This window comes from Corylus avellana, chromosome ca3 (assembly GCF_901000735.1).
Source record: "Corylus avellana chromosome ca3, CavTom2PMs-1.0".
In the NCBI taxonomy this organism is placed as follows: Eukaryota; Viridiplantae; Streptophyta; class Magnoliopsida; order Fagales; family Betulaceae; genus Corylus; species Corylus avellana.
The window spans coordinates 38,161,057-38,183,919 of NC_081543.1; the positions used below are offsets into that span (position 1 = coordinate 38,161,057).

The 22,863-nt window shown below is 36.6% G+C and overlaps 5 protein-coding genes across 6 annotated transcripts; all 5 read left to right on the forward strand.

The window, feature by feature from the left end:
* Positions 1 to 1,735: 1,735 nt before the first annotated feature.
* LOC132173376 (pirin-like protein) lies at positions 1,736 to 4,656 on the forward strand. The gene is made up of 6 exons (XM_059584861.1): positions 1,736 to 2,008; positions 2,094 to 2,143; positions 2,262 to 2,300; positions 2,419 to 2,447; positions 3,170 to 3,336; positions 4,095 to 4,656. Exons 1-6 carry the CDS (start codon positions 1,890 to 1,892, stop codon positions 4,597 to 4,599), a joined length of 909 nt encoding a protein of 302 aa, XP_059440844.1. The 5' UTR covers positions 1,736 to 1,889; the 3' UTR covers positions 4,600 to 4,656.
* Positions 4,657 to 5,170: 514 nt separating this feature from the next.
* Positions 5,171 to 11,336, forward strand: LOC132174827 (beta-1,2-xylosyltransferase). 2 transcript variants are annotated; one of them, XM_059586518.1, is made up of 3 exons: positions 5,171 to 5,925; positions 8,735 to 8,884; positions 10,147 to 11,336. In XM_059586518.1, exons 1-3 carry the CDS (start codon positions 5,290 to 5,292, stop codon positions 10,867 to 10,869), a joined length of 1,509 nt encoding a protein of 502 aa, XP_059442501.1. In that variant the 5' UTR covers positions 5,171 to 5,289; the 3' UTR covers positions 10,870 to 11,336. The 2 variants fall into 2 exon arrangements, with proteins under 2 accessions (XP_059442501.1, XP_059442502.1); XM_059586519.1 differs by lacking the exon at positions 5,171 to 5,925 and adding an exon at positions 6,863 to 8,033.
* A 989-nt stretch (positions 11,337 to 12,325) lies between these two features.
* On the forward strand, positions 12,326 to 13,429 carry LOC132174589 (uncharacterized). Its single transcript, XM_059586224.1, has one exon. It carries the CDS (start codon positions 12,326 to 12,328, stop codon positions 13,427 to 13,429), a length of 1,104 nt encoding a protein of 367 aa, XP_059442207.1.
* Positions 13,430 to 15,336: 1,907 nt separating this feature from the next.
* Positions 15,337 to 16,449, forward strand: LOC132174590 (putative F-box protein At4g22660). The gene has a single exon (XM_059586225.1). It carries the CDS (start codon positions 15,337 to 15,339, stop codon positions 16,447 to 16,449), a length of 1,113 nt encoding a protein of 370 aa, XP_059442208.1.
* Positions 16,450 to 19,846: 3,397 nt separating this feature from the next.
* On the forward strand, positions 19,847 to 20,953 carry LOC132174591 (probable F-box protein At1g44080). Its single transcript, XM_059586226.1, has one exon. It carries the CDS (start codon positions 19,847 to 19,849, stop codon positions 20,951 to 20,953), a length of 1,107 nt encoding a protein of 368 aa, XP_059442209.1.
* The last annotated feature ends 1,910 nt before the right edge of the window (positions 20,954 to 22,863 follow it).

Consider the following 22,863-nt stretch of genomic DNA (forward strand, 5'->3'; position numbering starts at 1 on the left):
GTAGAGCTTATTCATTGGTATCCATAACTTTTTTTTTTTTTTTTTTAATGAATAATCTCCATAACAAGTCCAATGGTAAATTTAATAGTCACATCATTTTTGGAGGGACTTAAAAGAGAGACAAAAGGAACTTTTAGAATTACTCTCACATCTCTTGGTAAAAAATTTGATATTCCTAGCATTTTTCTGTAACAAAGTTCTGAATTTAAACCTTATTTTAGTTATTTATTTTTCATTTCAATTAAATATTTTGCATGCCTCTCACAAGTCTACCGGCCTACTCGAGAGCACTTAAATGTCCCTTGCAAGTTGCAACATAACCTAAGAAGTGGGAAATTCAAATGAGGCAAACACTTTTCATTTTCTAGTTGAAAAAGCAAGGAAATGGTGCAAACATCATCATTCGTAATCCTAGAATCATCATGGAAGGAAGATTCATGTACAGAAGTTTGAATGGTTTCCAAAAAGTCTACAAGTTATTGCATTACAGACTTTCCATTTTAAAGATCATCCAGTTAAAAACAAAGTCAATTCCTCTCTTTTTTTATTATCTAACGGTCGTCTCCACGTCATGCTTTTCTCTCAATGATGTCATCCATGGACTATGCCCAAAAGCCCACCAAAGTAAAGCCCCATGTTAATTGAATCCGTGGGTTAATTATGTAAGTTGGTTGATGGCAACATAAAGCTGCACAGTAGCGAAAGTATGCGCATTTGAAGAACATCATCATCTTCTTGGCCAAACAAGGGATGTTTTGAAATTTTCTTTCTTTCTTTCTTTTTTTCTTTAGAAAAGGATAAGAATGTGGTCCTAATCAAAATTCTTCCCATTGTTGTCATTCATATATAGAATCATTTTTCAAATTCTTTGATTTTGCACAATGGAACTGTTGATGATGGTTGATGTGAATCATGTGATCAGATGTTTGTGCCTATGAACTTACTATTTATTATTAGCATCAAGGGGTCTCGCATGGATTAAATCTTATCTTAATTATGTGTATATAAGTTTTTAGACACCTTCTTATTGTAAGTTTATTTTTAAGGGTAAGTTATATCAAATGTTTGTATTATTTGGTATCAAAGCCAAACACCTCATCACGGGATCGAATCACAGAGGAGGTGACCTATAGGCTGGGTTAAAACTTTAAATATTGATAGGTGAGTGAAGCTGCCAAAAAAAGAAAAGGCTGTCATTGGGTCAATATTGATAGAGTGTGTAGTCGTGAACATCGGCTGCGGAAGCGTAGTCGTATGTTACGATCCTTGTGTCCCCTATGGGTTAAGTCAAATTTTAACCATGAGTATATAAACTCTTGAACACCCTTCCCTTATAAGTTGGTTTTCAAGGTCTAGTTTTACCCGACCCTCCCTTTATAAGTTGGTTTTCAAGGTGAGTTTTAACCGATCTTTGTATAAAAGGTAAAATAAAATAAAATTGTATTTTTTTTTTCTTTCTTTTTTTGGCTGAGATAACTAAAAGAAACATCGTTCTCCTTTGCTTGAAAAGTTAGAAAAAATAATATCCGACCCTTGTATATGTGGGTCCATATTCAATGGGCCTCACATAAAAACTATGCTGGACTCGGACCCGGACCCCAAATGTGGACCCATATTCAATGTCACTCAGGGTACATCATCGACACGCGATGCTGACGTTATGCACAGGAATAAACAAGTCCCTGGAGCTCACGCAAGCTAATTACCATGCTTGTGGGTCTCATTTGGCCGCCGATATCTTCCTTTTGACCTTCCATAACAAATCTCTCTCCCTCTCTCTCTCCCTGCCCTATAAATAACTTCAAATATCATGCTCTGTTTCTCATATTTCGAGGACTCTGCAATCTGTATCTGAAAGTTGACGCTTTTAATTATATAAAGAAAGAAAAATGCCTGGAAATGATCAAAGTTGTGGTGTTCTCAACGAACCACGTCTTGTGGAAAGGAAGTTCTTGGCCAGGCCACAGCATGAAGGAGCTGGCGCCATTGTTAGGAGGAGCATAGGACGGTAAGAGAGTTATTATACTGATCAAATGAATGGAACTTTGAGCAATTTGAGGTGTTTGGGCTAATGGGATACTTTTGTTTTTCAGGTTTGAGCTAAAATACTTTGATCCCTTTCTTGTCCTGGATGAATTCTCAGGTGGGCTGTCTCTGTTTTCCCCTGTTTCTTCATGAAATGTAATGGGTCGTCTGTATATATATATATATATGCATCTATCTTCGTTTTGCTTAGATTTTTGTTATTTTGAATGTTGCAGTTACTGCTCCTGCTGGTTTTCCTGATCATCCACACAGAGGTTTGATTATTGGCTTTTTTTTTTTTTTTTGGTTCTCTCACTTTTGTAAATCACCTCTGCCTGTCGACAATAAAATAGGATGATTCTCATCATTAATTCTTCTTTTTCCTCTAAGCAGGATTCGAGACAGTGACATACATGTTGCAGGTATATCCCTTTTTATAATTGTGCGCATGCGATCATCACTACTTTTCTTTTCATATATATATAGTGCATAAAAAAAAGAAACAAATAAAAACCCACTATAAAGTTGGTCGATTTTTCCATTATATTTCAGCTATTACATTAAAATGGTTGAAACTCGCAGTAATTATATAAACCATGAGATAGATAAAGAAGACAACAAAAAAAAAAAAATCATACTACCTAATTCATTGGTTAATTTTTCATGGGACAAAGTTTTCGTCTAGGGAGAAATTTCATCCGGTTCAATCTATTAAATTGACGTATGTTCAAAATTATGTGCATTTTCAAAATTATAGGTATTTTAGACACATATTAGTCTGACAAGACTGTGTTAGACAGATGGAGGAAATTCTGGAAAACTTTGTTATTTTTCTCAGGATGGTTGTTCAAAATCTTAGGTGAGGAGGATGCCTCTTCTAAGAAATTGCAGCTGGCTGGCAATGTATCTGTATAGTTCAGCCAGTGAGACCCAACCCCTGCTGCCCTATCCTAATCAGACAACTGTACAAGGTTGACCTGAGCTTTCTTGGGTCCATGTAGTTGGCAGGAAATATGTTAAACAGACAAGACCCAGCATGACTACTATCTTTTTTTTATTTGTTTTTCTGTGGGTCTTTAATGAAACCTTTATTTTTAGAGGCGGGTTGTACATACCCTAATTGAAAGCAATTGTTTGTCATCAGGGATCTGTCACACATGAAGATTTTGAAGGGCACAAGGGGACAATAGGAGCCGGTGACTTGCAATGGATGACTGCAGGAAGAGGAATTGTCCACTCAGAAATGCCTGCCGCCCAGGGAACTCAAAAGGGCTTACAATTGTGGATCAACCTCTCCTCCAAGCATAAAATGTAAGCAATAGGCCGTCCACAGAGACAGACAGCTATATGACATATGTTTGATGTCACTGTGTGGTCATTCTAAAGCAAAATAGTATTCGCCTGAGTCAATGGATAAGTTAGACAAGATTCCTAATAATTTTGTTTTTAAATTGTTAACAATTCGAACAGTAAATATAAGATAAGATTCATCTGTTTTTCTATTTAAACAGGTGAACCACATAATAACTCTCAGTAGCAAATCGTTGAGAATTGAAATTCGAAAAAGTCAATATAGTTTTAAACTTTTCTAAGGAGAATATGCAGTTGTCACATACTACAACCATCATTGGCCATCATGGGACCTTTTTCCAAAGATGCTTTTGAATGCACCACCATCTTGCGTGTGTGCATACCAGCCAGAAATGGTCAGCTAGAACACTCTACCTTTTTACTCTTGTTTCATTTTGAATTGTATATTTTGTCCCTAAAAAATAAAAAGACAAAAATATCCCTTTAGTATAACTAACTAGATAATATTTAGTTCAAATAAACTAGAAAGTATCTTATTTCTGAAGTTGTTAATTTCTGTCATGATAGATGATAGCTTTTGCCTGCCTGCAAGCTTTGAACTTCTGTCATATAATTATAACCCTTGGGAATTAATGACCATTTTCCTTTACCAACATCTTGGAACTACTTTCATAGCTTTCAAAGGCCAAACTTTGCTTTGTTTACCCCAAGTGTCCAAAACTTCATCTGATGGAGCTCTGATTTCTGTCTGATCACAGGATTGAACCAAAGTATCAAGAAATGCTGAGTAAAAACATTGCTGAAGCTGTGGAAGATGGGATAAAGGTTAGAGTTATAGCCGGCGAGTCCTTGGGAACAAAATCACCAATCTACACAAGGACCCCAACAATGTACTTGGATTTCACACTCAAACCAGGAACTCACCTTCAACAACCTGTGCCAACATCATGGAATGCGTTTGTCTATGTCTTGGAGGGAGAAGGGATGTTTGGAAATCTGAAATCTTCGGCAGCCTCAGCCCACCACATTCTTCTTCTGGGAAAAGGGGATGGGTTGGAGGCATGGAACAAGTCCTCCAAACCCCTCAGATTCATTTTGGTTGGGGGTGAGCCATTGGGAGAGCCTCTGGTGCAGTTTGGACCATTTGTGATGAACACCCAGGAAGAGATTGACCAGACCATTGATGACTTTGAGAATTGTGTCAATGGATTTGAGAAAGCAAGGCATTGGAGATCAGAAAGCGCACTTAGTCTTGATATGTAGCTCCATATAAGGAGTAGGAAATAAATTAATATTTATCCTCAAAACTTGTTATGTTAATGAGCCCATTTCCATTATTATTATTATTATTTGTTTCTTTTTCATTTGGAATGAATCATGATCGTGAAAGTAGAGTGATAGCGGAGGTACCATATCTCTTTCCACCACAATTTCCCACTTTTTTATTTATTGAAACAATCTAATTATTTGACATCACCTTGGTTCAAATATATCTTAAGTTACAAAGAGAAAGAAAAAGGTAAGAACAAGATAAAGAAATATAGATGTAGGGATAAAAGTGTCGAAAGATTCTTAAATATGACCTATGGGCCATGGCCTCTTGATGCTTGCTTAGGGGTGGAAGTTGTTTGATCAATGTTGTAGTTATTTTCAACATAATGAGGTGTACGAGTGGGTCCACCTATAACTTTTGAGAAATTCTTTTTTCTTATTTTTTTAATTTAATTTCTCTTCCATCTCAATTTATACGTTTTTATTATATTTCCCTTTTTATTTTATTTATTTTTCAATAAAAAACAACATGCCCCATTCCCCACTCACAGTGTGTCAGCAATCAGCATATGTTCTCTCCTTCAACCTTTACCTTCTTGATTTCCATCTCCCCACGCCTTCAAGACTTACGACAAACAAATTACCACAACAACAACACAAATACAAAAGAAAGGAAACGAAATGATGAAGAACAAGAGGGACGTTCTGCTGTTGAAGATCGTCATCTTCCTCTTCGCCCTCAACTCCCTCTCCCTCTGCCTCTACCAATTTACATCCAAAACTTCACCACCCTCCCCCAACAACCCACTTAACTACCCCACCCGTCGCAACCGTCACCTCAAGCCATGGCCCATCCTCCCATCCTACCTCCCCTGGTCCCACAACTCCCCTCCGGCCCCACGCTCCTGCGAGGCCTTCTTCGGCAACGGCTTCTCTCGCCGCCTCGACCCTCTCCTCCCTCCAAATCCTGACGAGAATCCCAGGGGATGGTTCAGGTGCTGGCACAGCGAGACCCTGCGGAGCTCCATTTGTGAGGGTGGGTCGCTCCGGATGGTGCCCGAGAGGATCAAGATGTCGAGGGGAGGGGAGGGGTTGGAGGAGGTGATAGGGCGGAGAGAGGAGGAGGAGCTGCCGGAGTTCCAGAATGGGGCGTTCGAGGTCGACGGCGGTGTGGGGTTTCTGGGTCCGCCGCGTGGGCTCGTGGACGGTGAGTTCCTGGACCGGTACGTGCCGAGGGGGGAGATCGCCAAGCACACCATGCGGGATCTGATCCGGTCCGTCCGGGTCGTCACGCCGGGCGAGTTCCAGTGCCACGAGGTTTGGGGGTTTAGTCAGTGTTTTTGTTAATTGGGTATTTGTTTTTGGTTTCGATTTATGGATTTGGAAGCTGAGTGTTGGGGAATTTGGATGATTTTGGGTGAAAGGAAATCTGGGTTCAGTTTAGTTTATTCTGTTGATGGATTAAAGTTGTTAGCTTGAGGACGGTTGATTCAGTTAATTGGGATTTGTAGTTTCGGTTTGCGAATTTGGAAGCTGACTACTGGGGAATCCGGGGGTATCGATGGTAAAGTTTCCATTTCTGCTTGGTGGTACGAGTTTGCTGGGTTTTGAATAGTCATCTTTTTTAAAAAAAAAAAACAAAAAAAAAAAAAATTGTGATCTGTTGTTTGTTTTAGCTTCTATATATGGATTAAAGTTGATTTCTCGAGGGCTTTTTATTCAATTTGTGGATTTGAAACTTGGAAGGTGGTTATTTGGGAATTTTGATCGTTGCTTTGGATGGTTTTGGGAATAAAGTTTCCGTTTTTGGGTGGTGGTGCAGGTTTGCTAGGTTTTGATTTGTCAGTTTTTTTGGTTTTTTTTTTTTTTCCCTGGGCGGGTGAGGTTTTTCTTTTGTTTGCTGGGTTTGTGAATTTGGATATTTTGGTTTAGTTTTCTATTCGTGGATTAAAGTTGATTACGTGAGGGCTTTTGTCACGGGAGATGCAGAAGAGGTTAGGGCAGATTTGCAAGGAAGAGAAGATGAGCTGGAGGAGAAACAATACAGTTAGATGAAGTTAGATTCTATTAAGTAGTTAATTCTGTTTCAATAAACACTGCATGTGTATAAGTGGCAGTTATTTTAGTTAGTTGCAATCAATTTTGTAACTGAATTGCTTTAGTTGCTAAGCCTTATATAAGGCTGACTAAGTGCAGGGAGGAGTAGCCTTTTGAAGTGTAAAGAATTGTTAGGAGATTTGCCATCTCGAATTGGCTTCCTTAGGAGATTTGCCATCTCGAATTGGCCTTTTCAATAAGAAATAGTAGTTTACTGTTACAAGTGGTATCAAAGCCATTTGTTTTCTTTTCATGGAAACTAGGTCAATGGGGCAAAATTCTGATTTGGTGCAGTTCAGGAAGGAGTTTAAGCAGTTGAAGGATGATTTTGAAGGGAGGAATGCAAGACAGGATAGTTTTGAGAAGAAGCAGGATGATAAGTTTGCTTTCATAAGTGCAAGGCAGGATTGTTTGGAGGTGAAGTTGGATGAGAGGTTGGATCAATTGTTGAGTTACATTAAAGAATTGCAGAAGGGAACAGAACAGAAAGATAAAAGTGTATCTTTTAATTCCATGGAGGCCAATTTTTGTTCAACTTCAAAAGGAGGAAGGTATGCAGGAGATGGTGGAGAATTTCATGCAGGAGATGGATTCTACACTAAGTCCATTCGGTTGGAGTTTCCAAAATTCAATGGGAAGGATCCATTGAATTGGTGTTACAAGGCTGAGCAGTTCTTTGATCACTAAATCAAATTCTTTTGTTGCTTGGGATGATTTTGCTAGAGCATTACAGATTAGATTTGGTATGGGGTCTTATGATGATCCTATGGAAACATTGTCAAAGTTGAAACAAGAAGAGGATCTTTGGAAGAATATAAAAAACAGTTTGAAGTTTTAGCCAATAGGGTGGCTGATTTGCCTGAAGCACATAAACTGAGTTGTTTTACTGGGGGTTAAAAGATGAAATTAGATTGGCAGTGAAGATGTTTAAACCTATGGTTCTAATGGATGCTTATTCTTTAGCCAAAATCCAAGAGGATTATATATTCAATTTCAGAAAGAGCAATAAGCCCCAATGGAATGCCCTTCCCTGTAATAATGTTGGCAGAAGTTTTGGGGGAGAGAATAAGGGTACTGGGTTGTTGGGAGGAAAAACTAATTTGTTTGGGCAGCAAAAGGATTCTGAGAATGTTGGTATTGTTGATAATCAGCACAAGTCTAATATTCCTATTTCTGGTTCGGCAGTGTTGCCAGTGCAGAAAATTTCTAATGTTGAGATGATGGAAAGAAGAAAAAATGGGTTATGTTATAATTGTGATGCTAAGTGGAGCCGTGGCCATGTTTGTGCTTCACCAAGATTGTTCTTGCTTGAGGGGGTTGAGCACAAGGTGATACAGTTAGATGAAGTTAGATTCTATTAAGTAGTTAATTCTGTTTCAATAAACACTGCACGTGTATAAGTGGCAGTTATTTTAGTTAGTTGTAATCAACTTTGTAACTGAATTGCTTTAGTTGCTAAGCCTTATATAAGGCTGACTAAGTGCAGGGAGGAGTAGCTTTTTGAAGTGTAAAGAATTGTTAGGAGATTTGCCATCTCGAATTGGCCTTTTCAATAAGAAATAGTAGTTTACTGTTACAGCTTTTGATGTCATTTATGGATTTGGACGCTGATTTGGGAATTAATCATCGGCTAGGTGGGCTTGGGGATAAATTTTCCATCTTTGAGTGTTGGTGCAGGTATGGTTAGTTTTGATTTGTCAGTTTGTTTTTGGTATATGGAGGCGTTGATCGTGAAGATTCTAATGGGTTTTTAATGATCTCGTGTAGGAAGTGTTGGATTAAATGCCAATGTGTTGTTCTAGGAAATTAATGCTTGATTTTCTTCTAGATTGATTTGGAAGTGATATAATGCGGTTTTGAATATCCAATTGTGCATCACCAAAAAATTGGAAGTTTCCAAAAACAAAGTCTTAAGATTAATTATACCCTAAATCTAGGATTGGTAAACTTTATGTAGGGCAAATGATTTACTTATTTATTTATTTTTTCTCTTTATATGGTTCTGAGATATCTAAGGCTTCACTTGCAGTGGATTGAGGAGCCTACGCTTTTGGTGACACGCTTCGAGTATGCAAACCTTTTCCACACTGTTACAGATTGGTACAGTGCATACGTCTCTTCAAGAGTTACAGGGTTGCCCAATCGACCTAAGTTGGTTTTTGTGGATGGCCACTGTATGGTATGTGTGCTCGATTTTGCATGGCTTCTTTCTTTTGTAGTATATCGGCTTCATTTGTATTGTTTAAGAACACCTGATAATGCTCATACAAATACTTAGTTCTGACTTTTGTCAGCTTGTTATTTGTGGATTGTGGTCGAGTAAGTGGTGGAGTGGAGAATAATGAGAAAGAAAGGCTGGAGCTTTAAGTTTTAGTATTGTACAAATAGGAAGTAGTGAACTTTTGTAGAACAAACATGATGGAGGTTCTTGACCAATAAAATTTTATGGAGTTCATCTCATGATTTTAGTGCAGAAATCTTGTATTGGATGGATGGGACTATAAGTTTTTAATTTAGTAAGGCAAAAATAGGACATGGATCCAGTCATGCAACTTCTACAGACTTCTAATAAGCATTTTATCAGAACGATAACAATAGTATAGGAATTTATACCCATGCATGTTTAGAGAAATATAAATGGCATACATGATGAGTGAGATTAAGCTTGCAAAAGATTTTTCACATAAGCCAAATTTACATTTTACTTAGACCTTTATTTGAGTACCTTTCTTTATTTGGATTTATGTTAAACAAGCACATTTAAAGATCCAGTAGATTTCCCTGTTTCTTTTTTGCTGTTGTGCAAATTGCTGTCTCTGTGTGTGTGTGTATGTATGTATATGTATATGTATATGTATATGTATATGTATATGTATGTAAGTATTTGATGCTCAACATCCAGTGAGTATTTGATTCCTGCCTTCTCCAATGCTCAATCTCAGAACCTGCCAACCATTCTCTTCGAATAAAAAACACAACCTTATGGACCCGAGTGATTGATGATTGACATTTTGTTGTGTCAATGATTATGAGCAATAGGATGCTATAACTATAGAGGTGTCTGAAGGAGAAATGGAAGCGCAAGGATTCTTGAGAAATAATTGGGACAAGGGGTACTTAACAGTGTACCAGCTAATTTTCTTCTTACACTCAAACCTTTTAGTGTTGGTTTTTCCCAGACGGTGGAACTAAATGACAGTTTCCTGTTGAGGGAAGAGAAGCTTCTGTTGTTTTCAGTTAGCATCTTAAACATGAATGATCTTCCATCAATTTGTTGGAAGGGTGTATGCTTATCATTATCTTCTTCTTCTTATAGTTCCAATGGGTGAATTTCTAGTCTGTGTTTGTGGGAATATTCTGCCATTCTGCTTTTATTTCTATCTGGCCATGTTTAATTATCCGAATATCACTGATCTCTCTTCTTTTGGTGGAAATAATCAGGCACCCTTGGAAGAAACATGGAAAGCATTGTTTTCTAGTCTTCGATATGCTAAAAACTTTAGTGGTCCAGTTTGTTTTCGCCATGCTATTCTTTCACCTTTGGGATATGAGACTGCACTATTTAAAGGGCTTTCTGAAGAAATAAATTGTCATGGAGCATCTGCACATGACCTGTGGCAAAACCCTGATGACAAGAAAACTGCCCGATTATCTGAATTTGGGGAAATGATTAGAGCTGCCTTTCGGTTTCCAGTAAACAGACACCATGTTGAAAGGCCAGTCTCAGGTCCTAATGTCCTCTTTGTTCGACGGGAAGATTATTTAGCTCATCCTCGTCATGGCGGTAAAGTTGAATCGAGGCTTAGCAATGAACAAGAAGTGTTTGATTCCCTGAAGAGCTGGGCATTGAATCATAAAGTGTGCAATGTAAACCTTGTCAATGGATTGTTTGCACACATGTCCATGAAGGAGCAAGTCCGAGCCATTCAAGATGCTTCAGTTATTATTGGTGCTCATGGTGCAGGTCTGACTCACATAGTATCTGCAATGCCAAAAACTGTGATTCTGGAGATCATTAGCAGCCAATATCGACGGCCACATTTTGCATTGATAGCTCGGTGGAAAGGGTTGGAATATCATGCAATTAATCTTGACGGATCATTTGCCAATCCACCAGTTGTCATTGACAAGCTTAGCAGCATAATGAGGAGCCTGGGATGCTGAAATGTGTTTGGTTTTGGCCAAATTCCATTGGAGGTGATGGAAATATGTTTCAGTGTCTATTTGAACGCCATCATTCCTCTTTCCTGGATCTTATAGTGAATGAGCTTCTACTTGCTTCTGCTGCTGTTGCAATATTTCGATGGGAATCTTATGGTGAAGAGACAGAAAATTGGATTTACTTATCATTGAGAGAGGTGGTTGGATTATATATACCCTGATTTTTGCTTCGGTCAATTTTTCCATGCCTTTGGGGAAGTAGCTGATAGGAGTCATAATTTTTCTTGTATACTAATTCTTTGTTACTGACACAAGTGTCTTCTTGTACAATAGATCGATTCACTACCTATTTTAAATCAGAATTCTTTGAAAGTACAATATGTTTACGGGTTCGAATTGAGATTTGCAGTTTCAAAACGTGTAATTTAAAAGATAGCAATATGAAAGGGCCATAAAAAGCTTTCCTTTTTCTTTTTTTCTTTTTTTGTTCATTTTCATAGAATTGTAGATTCATTATTAAAAAAAAAAAAAAAAACTAATGCAAATTAGGATCTATTTGGTACAGTTTTGAAAAGTGTTTTGGATTATGAAAAGAGAAAAATTATATTTAGTTCTTAAATTTTTATTTGATTTGAATTTAGTCATTAAGTTTTCAATTTTAATAATTAGTCTCTTAGATTTGGCCAAGTTCAAAATATGTCTTTTTATCAAGTTACCATAAAAATAATAGTTTGTCATCTATCACATATTTTATTTTGTTGCCTATTTTTTATAAACACGTCCAAGGTCTTGTCTACAAACAATGTGAGATTATTCATCAACATTTTATACGTCAGCTTCTATCTCAAGTTCTCAACACCCCAATGCAATGTCACGCTAATGGAACCGAAGTCTTTTTTATTTTTTTGAGGTAAGAACCGAAGTCTTTCTTACTACGGATTTGCTTCTTAGTTTCTCATGTTTTTCTCTAAGTTTTACTAGTCAAATCCATGTTCTTTTTTTGAAGGGGGGGTGGTTTGTGAATGACTTAACACTTGTTGATGTGGCATTGCATTTGAATGTTTATGACATGTTAAAACCGTTAACTTTAACGGTAAAGTGATATAGTGGCCTATTTTAAACTTAGGTAGTATTCTTAAAATTAAAAACTCAATAACTAAATTCAAATCAAATGAAAATTTAGTGACTAAATATGATTTTTTTTTCCTCCAGAAAAAAGATTAAAAAAAAAAAAAATTGAGATTTAATTTGATTGGGCTATGTTCGAAAAATTGGTGTATGTGGAGTCTATAAACGAAAATATAAGGTAAATACAGAAAATATAAGGATATGCCAAAAATATTTTGAATATATTGTAACACTTGTAATATAAAACCGTCAGTGGATTGGATTCCGAATTTTACGTCCTATAAATCGGATTTTAGGTCTTGGTGTGAATCACTCAAAACCGTCATAGACAATGGCCACGATGTCCTGGTCTGACCTCCCAGAAGACCTAGCAGAGATGATCTTGAGGCAGCCAACCGACGTGGTTAATCTTTACAACTACCGCTGCGTGTGTCGTTCATGGCGGTCCGTCGCCGGCGAGCTATTTGCGTCGTCACCTCCACAACTACTTTCCTACAAAAAGCAGAGCAGAATTGTGCAACGCATATGTTTGTTGAATGTTTTCAATGGAAACTCGAGCGTGTGTAAAATTCCCAAGTTCAAGACTGTTGATGGGCAGCCCCTGTTGCCGAGGAGCGTCTACTCCTGGCATCGTTGGCTGGTAATGGATTGCACCACATCCAAGTGTTCCTCTGGTTGCGATCGCAAGTATCACGCCCATCATATCTGTCTCTATAACCCATTCTCAAGGGCTTGGATTCGGCTACCCGCGTTCACACTCGATCACTCTCTGGATACCCAGAAGCGAAAGTTCGTTTTATCATCTGAACCGGGAAATCCAAGTTCAATTGCTTTAGCAATTCGTGATGGGAAATCTCTTGAAAAGTTGATGTTTTTGAAACCAGGAGGTAAGGAGTGGATTGTTGTTGACATGAGGATGTGGGTTGTTGATGTTATAAGCTACAAGGGTGGATTCTGTGCACTTGATTGGCACCGAAACTTAATACAATTTAAGTTGGGTACTCATGTTCCTTATGCCAAAAGAATCCCAACTAGGATTAATGCATTATCAAGTGATTTATATCCCACTGAATATCTGATGGAATCGCTTTGTGGGGATCTGTTGTTGGTTCAACTGAATTTAGGGTCGAATGGCGGGTGGAAGTTCAATGTTTTCAAATTGGATTGGGGGAGGATGGCGTGGAAGGAGATCACAAGCTTAGGTGACGAAGCTATTTTCTTGAGCTGTGATGAATCTGGGTGCATGCGAGCTGGTGACTCTACCATATTCAAACGTAATTGCATCTATTTCACTGATGATGTCTTGTGTATGACACTACAGAAAGAGGGTTTCGGGGTATACGACATCGCAAATCAGACTGTCGGTCGGTTCCCTCGCTCTTTTCCTCATCAGAATGATCGACTGTGCTACCGATGGTTCACAACGCAAATATAGTATGCATATTTTGTTTATGCCCAATAGCTCTTTCAAGAGACTGTAATTTACACCTAATTTTGAAAGAGTTTAATGATATGATATAAAGGTGAGAACTTTTCTTCTTCTTTTTTGTGTGTTCGTATTCTTCTTCTTCAGCATAGACAAGTTTGGGTTTCTCACCTCACCAATGTAGTCGTATCATTCAGCATATTTAATCTCCTTTTTCAGCGCAGCTTCAGTAGGAGGGTGTGGAAAGAATTCATCAGTCATGAATTTAATTGATAAGCTAAGCCTCAATTGGGAAGAAATCATTGAATTTGTGTGTGTGTGTGTGTGTTTCGGGGGGATTGAATGAGAGAAACTTGAAACAAAGTCTTTGCAAGCTTAGTTTGGGTGCAGTTATGGTAAACTGAGAATTAATATGGTAAACTGCCAAAGTCATAGGAGAAGATTGTGCTTGTGCATAATGGTTTAGGAGGAGTACTGAGAATATGCAATTATGTAAGCCCCCCGCCAAGTGAGTTCCTTGCTTAATTCAGTTCAAATGCAAAAACTTTCCCTGTTGAACAATGTGGTTAATAATTGAATGTGTGTCTTGTTAGATTTCAAAAGTTCTAGTTTTCTCAGAGCTTGGCGTGCGTCTGATTGATCCTTGATTGTCTCTTGCAAGAAGTATGGGGAAAATTATTTGAACTCTTATGTGTTAGTTATTGCTTGATTGCACTTTCTTGTGTTAAAAGTTCTTGCTTGGAATGGCGAGCTATTATTGTTGTATTACTATAGAAAGGAATAATGTCTTTGGAGAGCCCTTAAGTCTTATTATATCCAAGTGCTTATTGAAATGAACCATCGACTTTGAAAATTGAAAATTGAAAATTGAAAATCATCCATGCGTGCACCAAGTAAATGGTTCCACTTTATTACAATTTTTTTTCTTTTTTCTTTTTTTAACATATTTCTTTCATTCATCATCAAGAAATAATCTAGAGCATAAATCTCTAAATAACAAGATTACATTGCGCTCAGAAAGGACAACATTGCAGATATCCTCTGAGATTTCTTTGATCCAAACTTTGTCTATGACTTGTCTAACAGCTGCTTTGGCAAGACCATGAGCCACCCAGTTTGCTTCTCTTTGAGTGTGGTGAACCTACCAATGCCTTAAATTGTTGAGCACTACTTTAGCATCTTCAACCACCTGACCATATTTGCTCCAATTTTGATAGTTGACAGACAGTGAGGGCCTTTACCATTTGTAATGAATTACCCTCCAAAATAATGGAATGAAGCTCCAAGTCTCGAATAAATTCTGCAGCACTCAATGTCGCTTGTGCTTCTGCCACCACTAGGTCCTGTGTGATACAATCTGTTTGTCCTCTTGCAGTAGTCACTTGTCCCTCAAAGTCCCTCGCAATAATGCCAATCTCCATACGACGAGATTTTAAATCTAAAGTTGCGTTCCAATTAATTTTATACATTATGATAGGAGAAACTCGCTATTTATCCGAGTTTATTTAGCAATAGGGCCTTGGAAAGGTGTACAAACATGGAAAGGTCTTATAGAAAACAATTTTGTTTATTGTTTTCAAAGTTTTTAAATAATTTGAATATCTTTAGTTTTTAAATTATAATTACACTTTCCCTATTTAAATAAAAATAAAGTAATTAAATCACATGGGCAAAAACGTATATGTACCGGTTACGGGGAACCGTTTTTCTCAATATTTATAATCAGTAGCATCAATTATACAGTTATAGAATTGCGGCTATACGGTTAGATAGTTAGCGGTAGTTAGTTACACCCTGCTCCTCCCAAACAGAGAACAAACGGACTTTAACTTGACTTACAGGAGAAGATAAATAAAGATTAAACAGAGGGATTAAGCCTTTTTCCCATATCAAAAGGGCCATAATTTCCCCGATCAATGGCTCCGGTGACCTGGTCTAAACTCCCAGAAGATCTGCTGGAGAGCATCTTGAGGAAGCCAACAAATGTCGTTAATCTATACAAGTGCAGCTTCGTGTGTCATGCATGGCGGTCCGTCGTCGAAAGGGTGTTAGCGTCGACACCTCCGCACCGACTTGTTTACTCAAAGGAACTCAGAATTGTAAGAAGCATAAGTTTCAAGAATGTTTTTACCGGCGCAACGGAGGTGTGTAGACTTCCCGAGTTCAATACCGGTGATGGGCGGCCCCTGTTTCCCAGAAGCGTCTACTCCTGGCATCGTTGGCTGGTAATGGATTGCAGCACATTCCATGCCTGCAATCACTTGAATCATCGTGGTGATCATCATATCTGTCTCTATGACCCATTCTCGAATGCTCGGATTCGGTTCCCTGCTTTCACACTTGACAACTTTGTATCAATTGATCCCACAAGACGCAAGTTCGTTGTGTCAATTGATCCCACAAGACGCAAGTTCGTTGTGTCTTGTGACCCGAAAAATCCAAGATCAATTGGTTTAGCTGTTCGTAATGGGCGATATCTTGAGAAGTTGATGTTCTGGAAACCAGGAGATGGGGAGTGGACAACCTTTGTTGTGCAGCAGTGGCGCATTTTTGATATTACAAGCTACGAGGGTGGATTCTGTGTTCTTGACGGAAAACTCAAGCGTATAGAATTTGATCATGAGTTGGGTACTCTCAAAATAAAGCATGTATCATCAAGGTATTATCATCCAACTAACTATCTGGTGGAATCGCTCTGTGGGGATTTGTTGTTGGTTCAACTGGATATCGAGCATAAGGTTGAAGTTTTCAGAATGGATTGGGTGAGGAAGGCGTGGGATGAGATCAAAAGCTTGGGTGATGAAGCAATTTTCTTGAGCTGTCATGAATCTGTGTCCATACAAGCTAAGGACTACACCATATTCAAACCTAATTGCATCTATTTCACAGATGGTGCCTTCAGTATGCCAGTAGAGCAAATGGAGTTGGGGGTATACGATATCGCAAATCAGACTGTCGGTTCAGTCCCTCTCTCTATTCCTCGTGACGATAAGAAACAATGCTACCGATGGTTCACAACGCAAATATAGTATGTGTATTTTTTTTTTTTTTTTGTATTAGCTGTAACTGTTCCAAGGTTTTTCAAAAATAAATGAATTCTATCTGTTTGATTGAAAGCCGCTTAGACGTTCTTGTCTTTCTTCTTGGATTCCAGTTTTTCCTTCCAAATGGGTTTATGGGCCATTGTTAGATTCTGAGCTGCCTTGGTTAATTTCTACATGTTGGTATTGTAGTGGGGTTTGAAGTAATCAGCTCTGTTTTTTGTTGTTGTGTCGCTACCATATCTGCAGATGATACCAGATGATAACAGTCTTTAGGAAATTAGGTGAAAGAAAGAATCATATTTGATTATGTAGTTAATGTACATTACGTAGCTGAAAGAAAGAATCCATATAGATCTTGATTCACTATTTTCTTTTTTTTTTTCTTTTTTTTTCTTTTTTTTTTTGTGTGGTAGGAGTAATATATGATTACGTAGTTAATGCACATGTTTATTTGAGAAATTCAAGTAAAGAAGAGATGGGCAGCCCTTGTTGCCCAGAAGCCTCTTTAGCTATTTGTGATTGCCGGTGATATCTTGAAATATGTATGTTTTTGAAACCAGGAGATGAGGAGTGGACACCCTTTGATAATTCTTCTGAGAAGTGCATGGAGGTTGTTGATATTACAAGCTACAAGGGTGGATTTTGTGCAATTGACTTGTGCCTGAACGTTACACAAGTTGAATTTGAGTCTATTTCTCGTGCCAAAAAAATCCCAACTCGGATTAATATAATTTCAACTTTTAGTGAGACTTATTTTTCAACAATATAACTATCTAGTGGAATCGCTGTGTGGGGATCTGCTGATGGTTCATAAATTTTGGCACCCCCAGGAGAACAAAAAGTTCACGGTTTACAAATTGGTTTGCGAGAGGATGGAGTGGCATGTGGCATGAGATCACAAAGCTTGGGTGATCAAGCAATTTTCTCACTATTTTCTGTGTCACATTAATGCCACCGATGGTTCACAACGCAATTATAGTAACTAGTAAGCATATTTGTTTTTGTAATAGATGGACGTAACTACTTCGAGGTTTTCGAAAAAGAATTGCACTCTATGTATTTGATTGAAAGCCACTTAGACGTTGTTGTCTTTCTTCTCGGATTCCAGTTTTTCCTTCCATGTGGGTTTTTTTTTTACAGTTTACTGGTAGGAGTAAATGTATGGGCAATTGTGAGCTTTTGAGCTAAATATTTTAGTTAATTTTTATATTTGTTTTAAATGTAATGTGGTTTTTAAAATTATCAATAGATTAAAATATAATAATGATTATTTCAAATTCAATAACAATTTTAAAAGTCAAGTCACATTTAGAATGACTCTAAGACGACTTTAATTCTTCTTATAGCATTACTCTTTGAAGTAATTGATTTTTGCTTGTGATGTCCTTGTCTGCCTTTGAATGTGTAGGACTCATATGTGGGTCATATAGATTTAATAGTTTGATTTGAAAAAGAGTCGGATAAAAGATGAGTAAGAGTTAAAAGGAATAACAAGTCTTTAAAAAGAAATTAGAATAACTCAAATTAATTTTCCTAGTCCAATTAACCAGAATTAGAATTTGCTTCAAGTTAATACTCTTAGTCTAAGAGTTAGGCCTCGTTTGGTTCGCAGAATATCTAGTCCATTAGAAAATGATTAGCTACTACTGGGAAAAGAAGAGTGTGAAATAGATTAGCTATTCATATTCCTTTGTTTAGTTGTAACGCTGGAATAGACTAGCTAATCATATTCCTTCATTTGGTACAATGCAATATATTGGTGAATGGAATCATATTGTGATCAAATTTCCTAAAATACCCTTATAATACAAATACAATTTATATTATTAAGGACTTTCATTTTTTTTTTTAAACATAAACAATTTTACAATAATTTCTTTTTCTTTTTTGTTTTTAATTATGTCAGGTATGTGGCCTTTTGTTTTTTTTTGTTTTTTTGTTTTTTTTTTGTTTTATCAATTATGCTACAAAATTATTTATATAAAAAAAAATATAGTCGGAGAAAACATAATCAAACTCAATTTTGAAATCAAAAAAATATTATATATTTGTATTTTATAAAAACCTTACAGGTTCTGTTTCAACGTCAAAGAAAAAAGAAAAAAAGAAAAAAGAGAGACGAAGAAACAGAATAAAAAAAAAAAAAAAAAAACAGAGAATCAAGAGAAATTAAAAAACATAATTTTTTTAAAAAAAAACAAACAAAAAAAAACAAAAAACAAAAAAAACTAAGAAATGGTAAAGAGAAGGGAGACAGCACAGAGAAAAAAAAATTCGTTTGCACTTGCAGAAAAATTGTGCCAAAAGAATCAAAGAGAGATAGAAAAAGAGAGAACGAAATATAGGGACGGAGAAAAGAGAAGCGGATATATATATATATATAGAGAGAGAGAGAGAGAGAGAGAGAGAGAGAAATATAGAAGAATCAGAGAGAGAGAACGAAATTTAATCCCACAGGTGGGGTTTTTTGTGACAATTTACACAATTAATTTAATCTCATAGAAAAGGATTAGATAAGCCACTCATTTTTGAGTGGCTTAGCTAACCCTGTGTATATGATATTAGTAGTCCCATAGGAATAGACTATTCCCAGGAATAGAGTGTTACCAAACAAAGGATTAGCTATACCTAGTGCTAGCTAATCTAATCCAAGGGTCTATTTCGCAAACCAAATGAGGCCTTAGTGTTACTTTGTAATTCAATAATGCAGTTGGCTCAAAATTAGTCCAGTTAGGATTAGAACTAAACCCTAGCCGCCCATGTAGGGTGTTTTTATCAATTTCTCTTTGCTCTTCTTCTTCAAATCTTAATTTTTTTTTTTTTTAAAAAAAGGGAACGAGAGTTTTAGTGGGGAATAAATTCTTGATAATATGCATTTATGTAGGACTAATTCGATGGTCTATTTTTAACAGAGTTTCATCTTCCTTTGGAAAGCTTTTAATTAAATAATAATAATAATAATAATAATTGTTTATAGGAACTCTTTTTTTTTTTTTTTTTTTGAGAAGTTATAGGAACTTTATTTACATAAGAAAATCTAATTACACAATATAACTTTAATTATGGTGCCAATTTACTTATATAAAAAATTAAAAATGTCATTAGTAAATACTCAAATTATAAATTTACGTTATTCTATCCATTAACAAAAAAAAAAAGAAGAAGAAAAAAACCCATTACAATATGCTTTATTGCAATTAATAATGCTGTGCTCCTTTATTTTCCACGCAAATTAAATAACGAGGATTATAATTAATTATTTATCCTAATCCAACCAGGATTAGAATAACTAGTCCAAGTCCAACCAGGATTAGAATTGGTGAATATAAATAGAATAGGAATTGCAGAGCAGGCGAATCACATACAAACTTTTCATAGAGAGATGGCTACAGTTTCCGGCTCTTTTCTCCCGGAAGAGATGGTAGAGTTGATCATGCGGCAGTCAACCCATGTTGTTAATCTTGTGTACCTCTACCGCAACGTGTGTCGTTCATGGAGGTCGGTCGCCGACAGGGTGTTAGCGTCGTCGCCTCCACACTTACTTGCCTACGACGAAGAGAGTATAGAATTGTTCAACATCTTCACCGGAGACTCAAGGGTGTATAAAATTCCCGAGTTGAAGAATCGTGGTAGGCAGCAGCCAGCGGTGTTGCCCAGGATTGTCTACTCCTGCCATGGTTGGCTGGCAATGGATTTCACCGCATCCAAGTGTTACCGTGGCCGCAAGAATCACGCTCACGATATCTGTCTCTACAACCCGTTCTCAAGGGCTCAGATTTGGCTCCCTACGTTCACAATCGACCACTCTCTTCGAACATACGATACCCAGAATATCAATTTCGTTTTATCATCTACCCAGAAAAATCCAAGTTCAATTGCTTTATCTGTTCGTGAGGGGGGAGGAAAATTGATGTTTTGGAAAGCAGGAGACGAAAAGTGGACACGCTTTGATAACCCTCTTGTTGACAAGCGGATGTTGGTTGCTGATATTATAAGCTACAAGGGTGGATTCTGTGCAATTTACTCCTGTGCAATTTACTCCTTTGGGCACATTAGACAATTTGAGCTGAGCCCTGTTCCTCGTGCCAGAGAACTTCCAACTAGTAATGTGATGCTTCTTAATCATGAATCTTCGTATCTGGTGGAATCGCTGTCTGGGGAACTGTTGCTGGTTCATAGATGTTTCCCCCCATATGACGAGTTTATGGTTTTCAAATTGGATTGGGAGAAGATGGAGTGGGATGAGATCAGGAGCATAGGTGATGAAGCAATTTTCTTGGCTCGTAATCAATCTGTGTGCGTAAGAACCGATGAATCTACCGTATACAGACATAATTGCATCTACTTCACATTGCAATTAGATGTCATGAAGAATCCAATAAGAGACGCGGAGGATGTTGGGGTATACGACATGGCAACTAAAACCACCCATCCGTTCCCTTACTTTTCTAATAATCTACGCCACCGATGGTTCAACATGCAACTATAGTAGTAGTAGTACGCCTATTTGTTTTTGTAATAGCTTTAACCACTTGGGTGTTTTGAAAATCAAACGAATTACATTCTATATATTTGAATGTAAACCGCTTAATTAGACGTTATTGTCTTTTATTTTATTTTATTTTTTTATATGGTCAATTGTGAGCTATCTTGGTTAATTTCTACATGTTTGTATTGTAGTTGGTTTTGAAGTAATCAGTGAAATATCTTTATGAAACATTCGGAGATTCAATCTAGGATTGTAGCCAGAGGAAGGTTTAAGAGGACTAGTGAGAATTTGCAATTATGCAGAAGTAGATGGAATTTTCTTACTGGTATGTTAATTGCTGTGAATGGCAATAGAAGGTGATGGTTTTATCTAGACCGTTTTGTTTGTAGATTTATGCAGTTTTATGTTGAAAGTGGATGTCTTTGCTACTGCTACTCCCAGATTGAACAAACAACAAGCAGTAAAGCTTCCTGCCAAACAATCATCAACCAGAATAGATCAAGACATTACTTGGGATAATCCCAATTAGCACATACTGCAATATTCTCGCCATTGCCATTCTCTCCATTGCCAGGGTACGTTTGAGATTTTTTAAAAATTTTGATTTTCAAATTGCTACATTTTAAAATTGCAAAGGGAGTTTGGTAAAACATGTTTAAAAGTATTTTTTATCAAATATTTGTTATGCATCGCATAATTTTTTTTCCTATTTTAAATTAAGTGCTTTTTAAATTGCAATATCAAACGCCTTACGTTTTGCGATATCTTTTGAAAACACAGATTATTTTACTTCAAATCCTAGCTAGCCGGGCGTTTTGGATTTCTACTTCAAATCGTAAATTTCTTTTTGAAAAGGAAAGAGAGTTATAATGGGGAATAAATTGTTGACAATATGCATTTATGTAGGAGAAATTGCATTGTTTATTATAGGAGAGTTTCATCTTCGAAGAAAGCTTTTAATTGAAAAAAAAAAAAAATTATTTTTTGTTGCAAATCCATACTATTTGAACGTATATTTGGCTTTTTTGAATTAAGAGTTTTAAAAATATTAAAATCTTATCCTAGTCCAAAACTTTAGCCACACTGATCTCTTTCTCACTTCTAAATTTTAATTGAATTCTTTTAACTTTTAGTTTTATTTATTCAAACTTGATATCTAAATCAGAAGGATTGCAGAAATTTAATTAACAATGGTTTGAATGTAATGAATTCCTCGATAATATTTCTTTTCTTTTCTTTTTTATTGAATTATTATTATTTATATTTTTTGTTATTCTTTTTAAAACATTTTCACAAAACAGGTTATAGGGTAGTATAAGTTAATATTAGTATAGAATTTGCTTGTAATATATATTAATACAAGTTAAGAACCCTAGTCCAATTCACAAGACCCGCTAGAGATCATCTCATCATCACTTCTACACCTCTTTAGTCTAGTAAAAACTAATACAGTCCAAAAAATTTATAGGGTGTTATAATGTCTACCGCTCTTTATAATAGATTTTGTCACCGTCGTAACTATCCGCCATATGTTATGCTTTCATTAAAGATCTCCGATTCTCCATGTTAAGAATATAGAAATGTTTGATGTCAATATTTTTTATATATTTTCTCTATCTCATCTTATAAATTAATCATTAGATTTATAGACTTATGGACCCCACACAAGTCAATGGTGGATCCTACAAATTTAATGGTTGATCTATTAAATTTGTATAAAAATATAGACAAATTATTGACACCAAACATTTTTCTTACAAATATCATTTGCATCTAACGTGGCTTAAGAGTGGATCTAGTATGGTGCCACCACCATGCAACTGTTTTGGGGTCGCTTGGTTGATGGATTGAGGTAGCGGGTCCACAAGCCCTATATGATGGAAAAGAATTGTTATCTAATCTTGTAATTA

Excerpts from the sequence above, each read along its gene's own strand:
- LOC132173376 (XM_059584861.1), top strand. The coding sequence starts at position 1,890 with ATGCCTGGAAATGATCAAAGTTGTGGTGTTCTCAACGAACCACGTCTT. Across the intron at positions 2,144-2,261 it reads TGTCCTGGATGAATTCTCAG|TTACTGCTCCTGCTGGTTTT; the intron begins GTGGGCTGTCTC and ends TGAATGTTGCAG. Across the intron at positions 2,448-3,169 it reads CAGTGACATACATGTTGCAG|GGATCTGTCACACATGAAGA; the intron begins GTATATCCCTTT and ends GTTTGTCATCAG.
- LOC132174589 (XM_059586224.1), top strand. The coding sequence starts at position 12,326 with ATGGCCACGATGTCCTGGTCTGACCTCCCAGAAGACCTAGCAGAGATG.
- LOC132174590 (XM_059586225.1), top strand. The coding sequence starts at position 15,337 with ATGGCTCCGGTGACCTGGTCTAAACTCCCAGAAGATCTGCTGGAGAGC.
- LOC132174591 (XM_059586226.1), top strand. The coding sequence starts at position 19,847 with ATGGCTACAGTTTCCGGCTCTTTTCTCCCGGAAGAGATGGTAGAGTTG.
- LOC132174827 (XM_059586518.1), top strand. The coding sequence starts at position 5,290 with ATGATGAAGAACAAGAGGGACGTTCTGCTGTTGAAGATCGTCATCTTC. Across the intron at positions 5,926-8,734 it reads GCGAGTTCCAGTGCCACGAG|TGGATTGAGGAGCCTACGCT; the intron begins GTTTGGGGGTTT and ends CTTCACTTGCAG. Across the intron at positions 8,885-10,146 it reads TTGTGGATGGCCACTGTATG|GCACCCTTGGAAGAAACATG; the intron begins GTATGTGTGCTC and ends GGAAATAATCAG.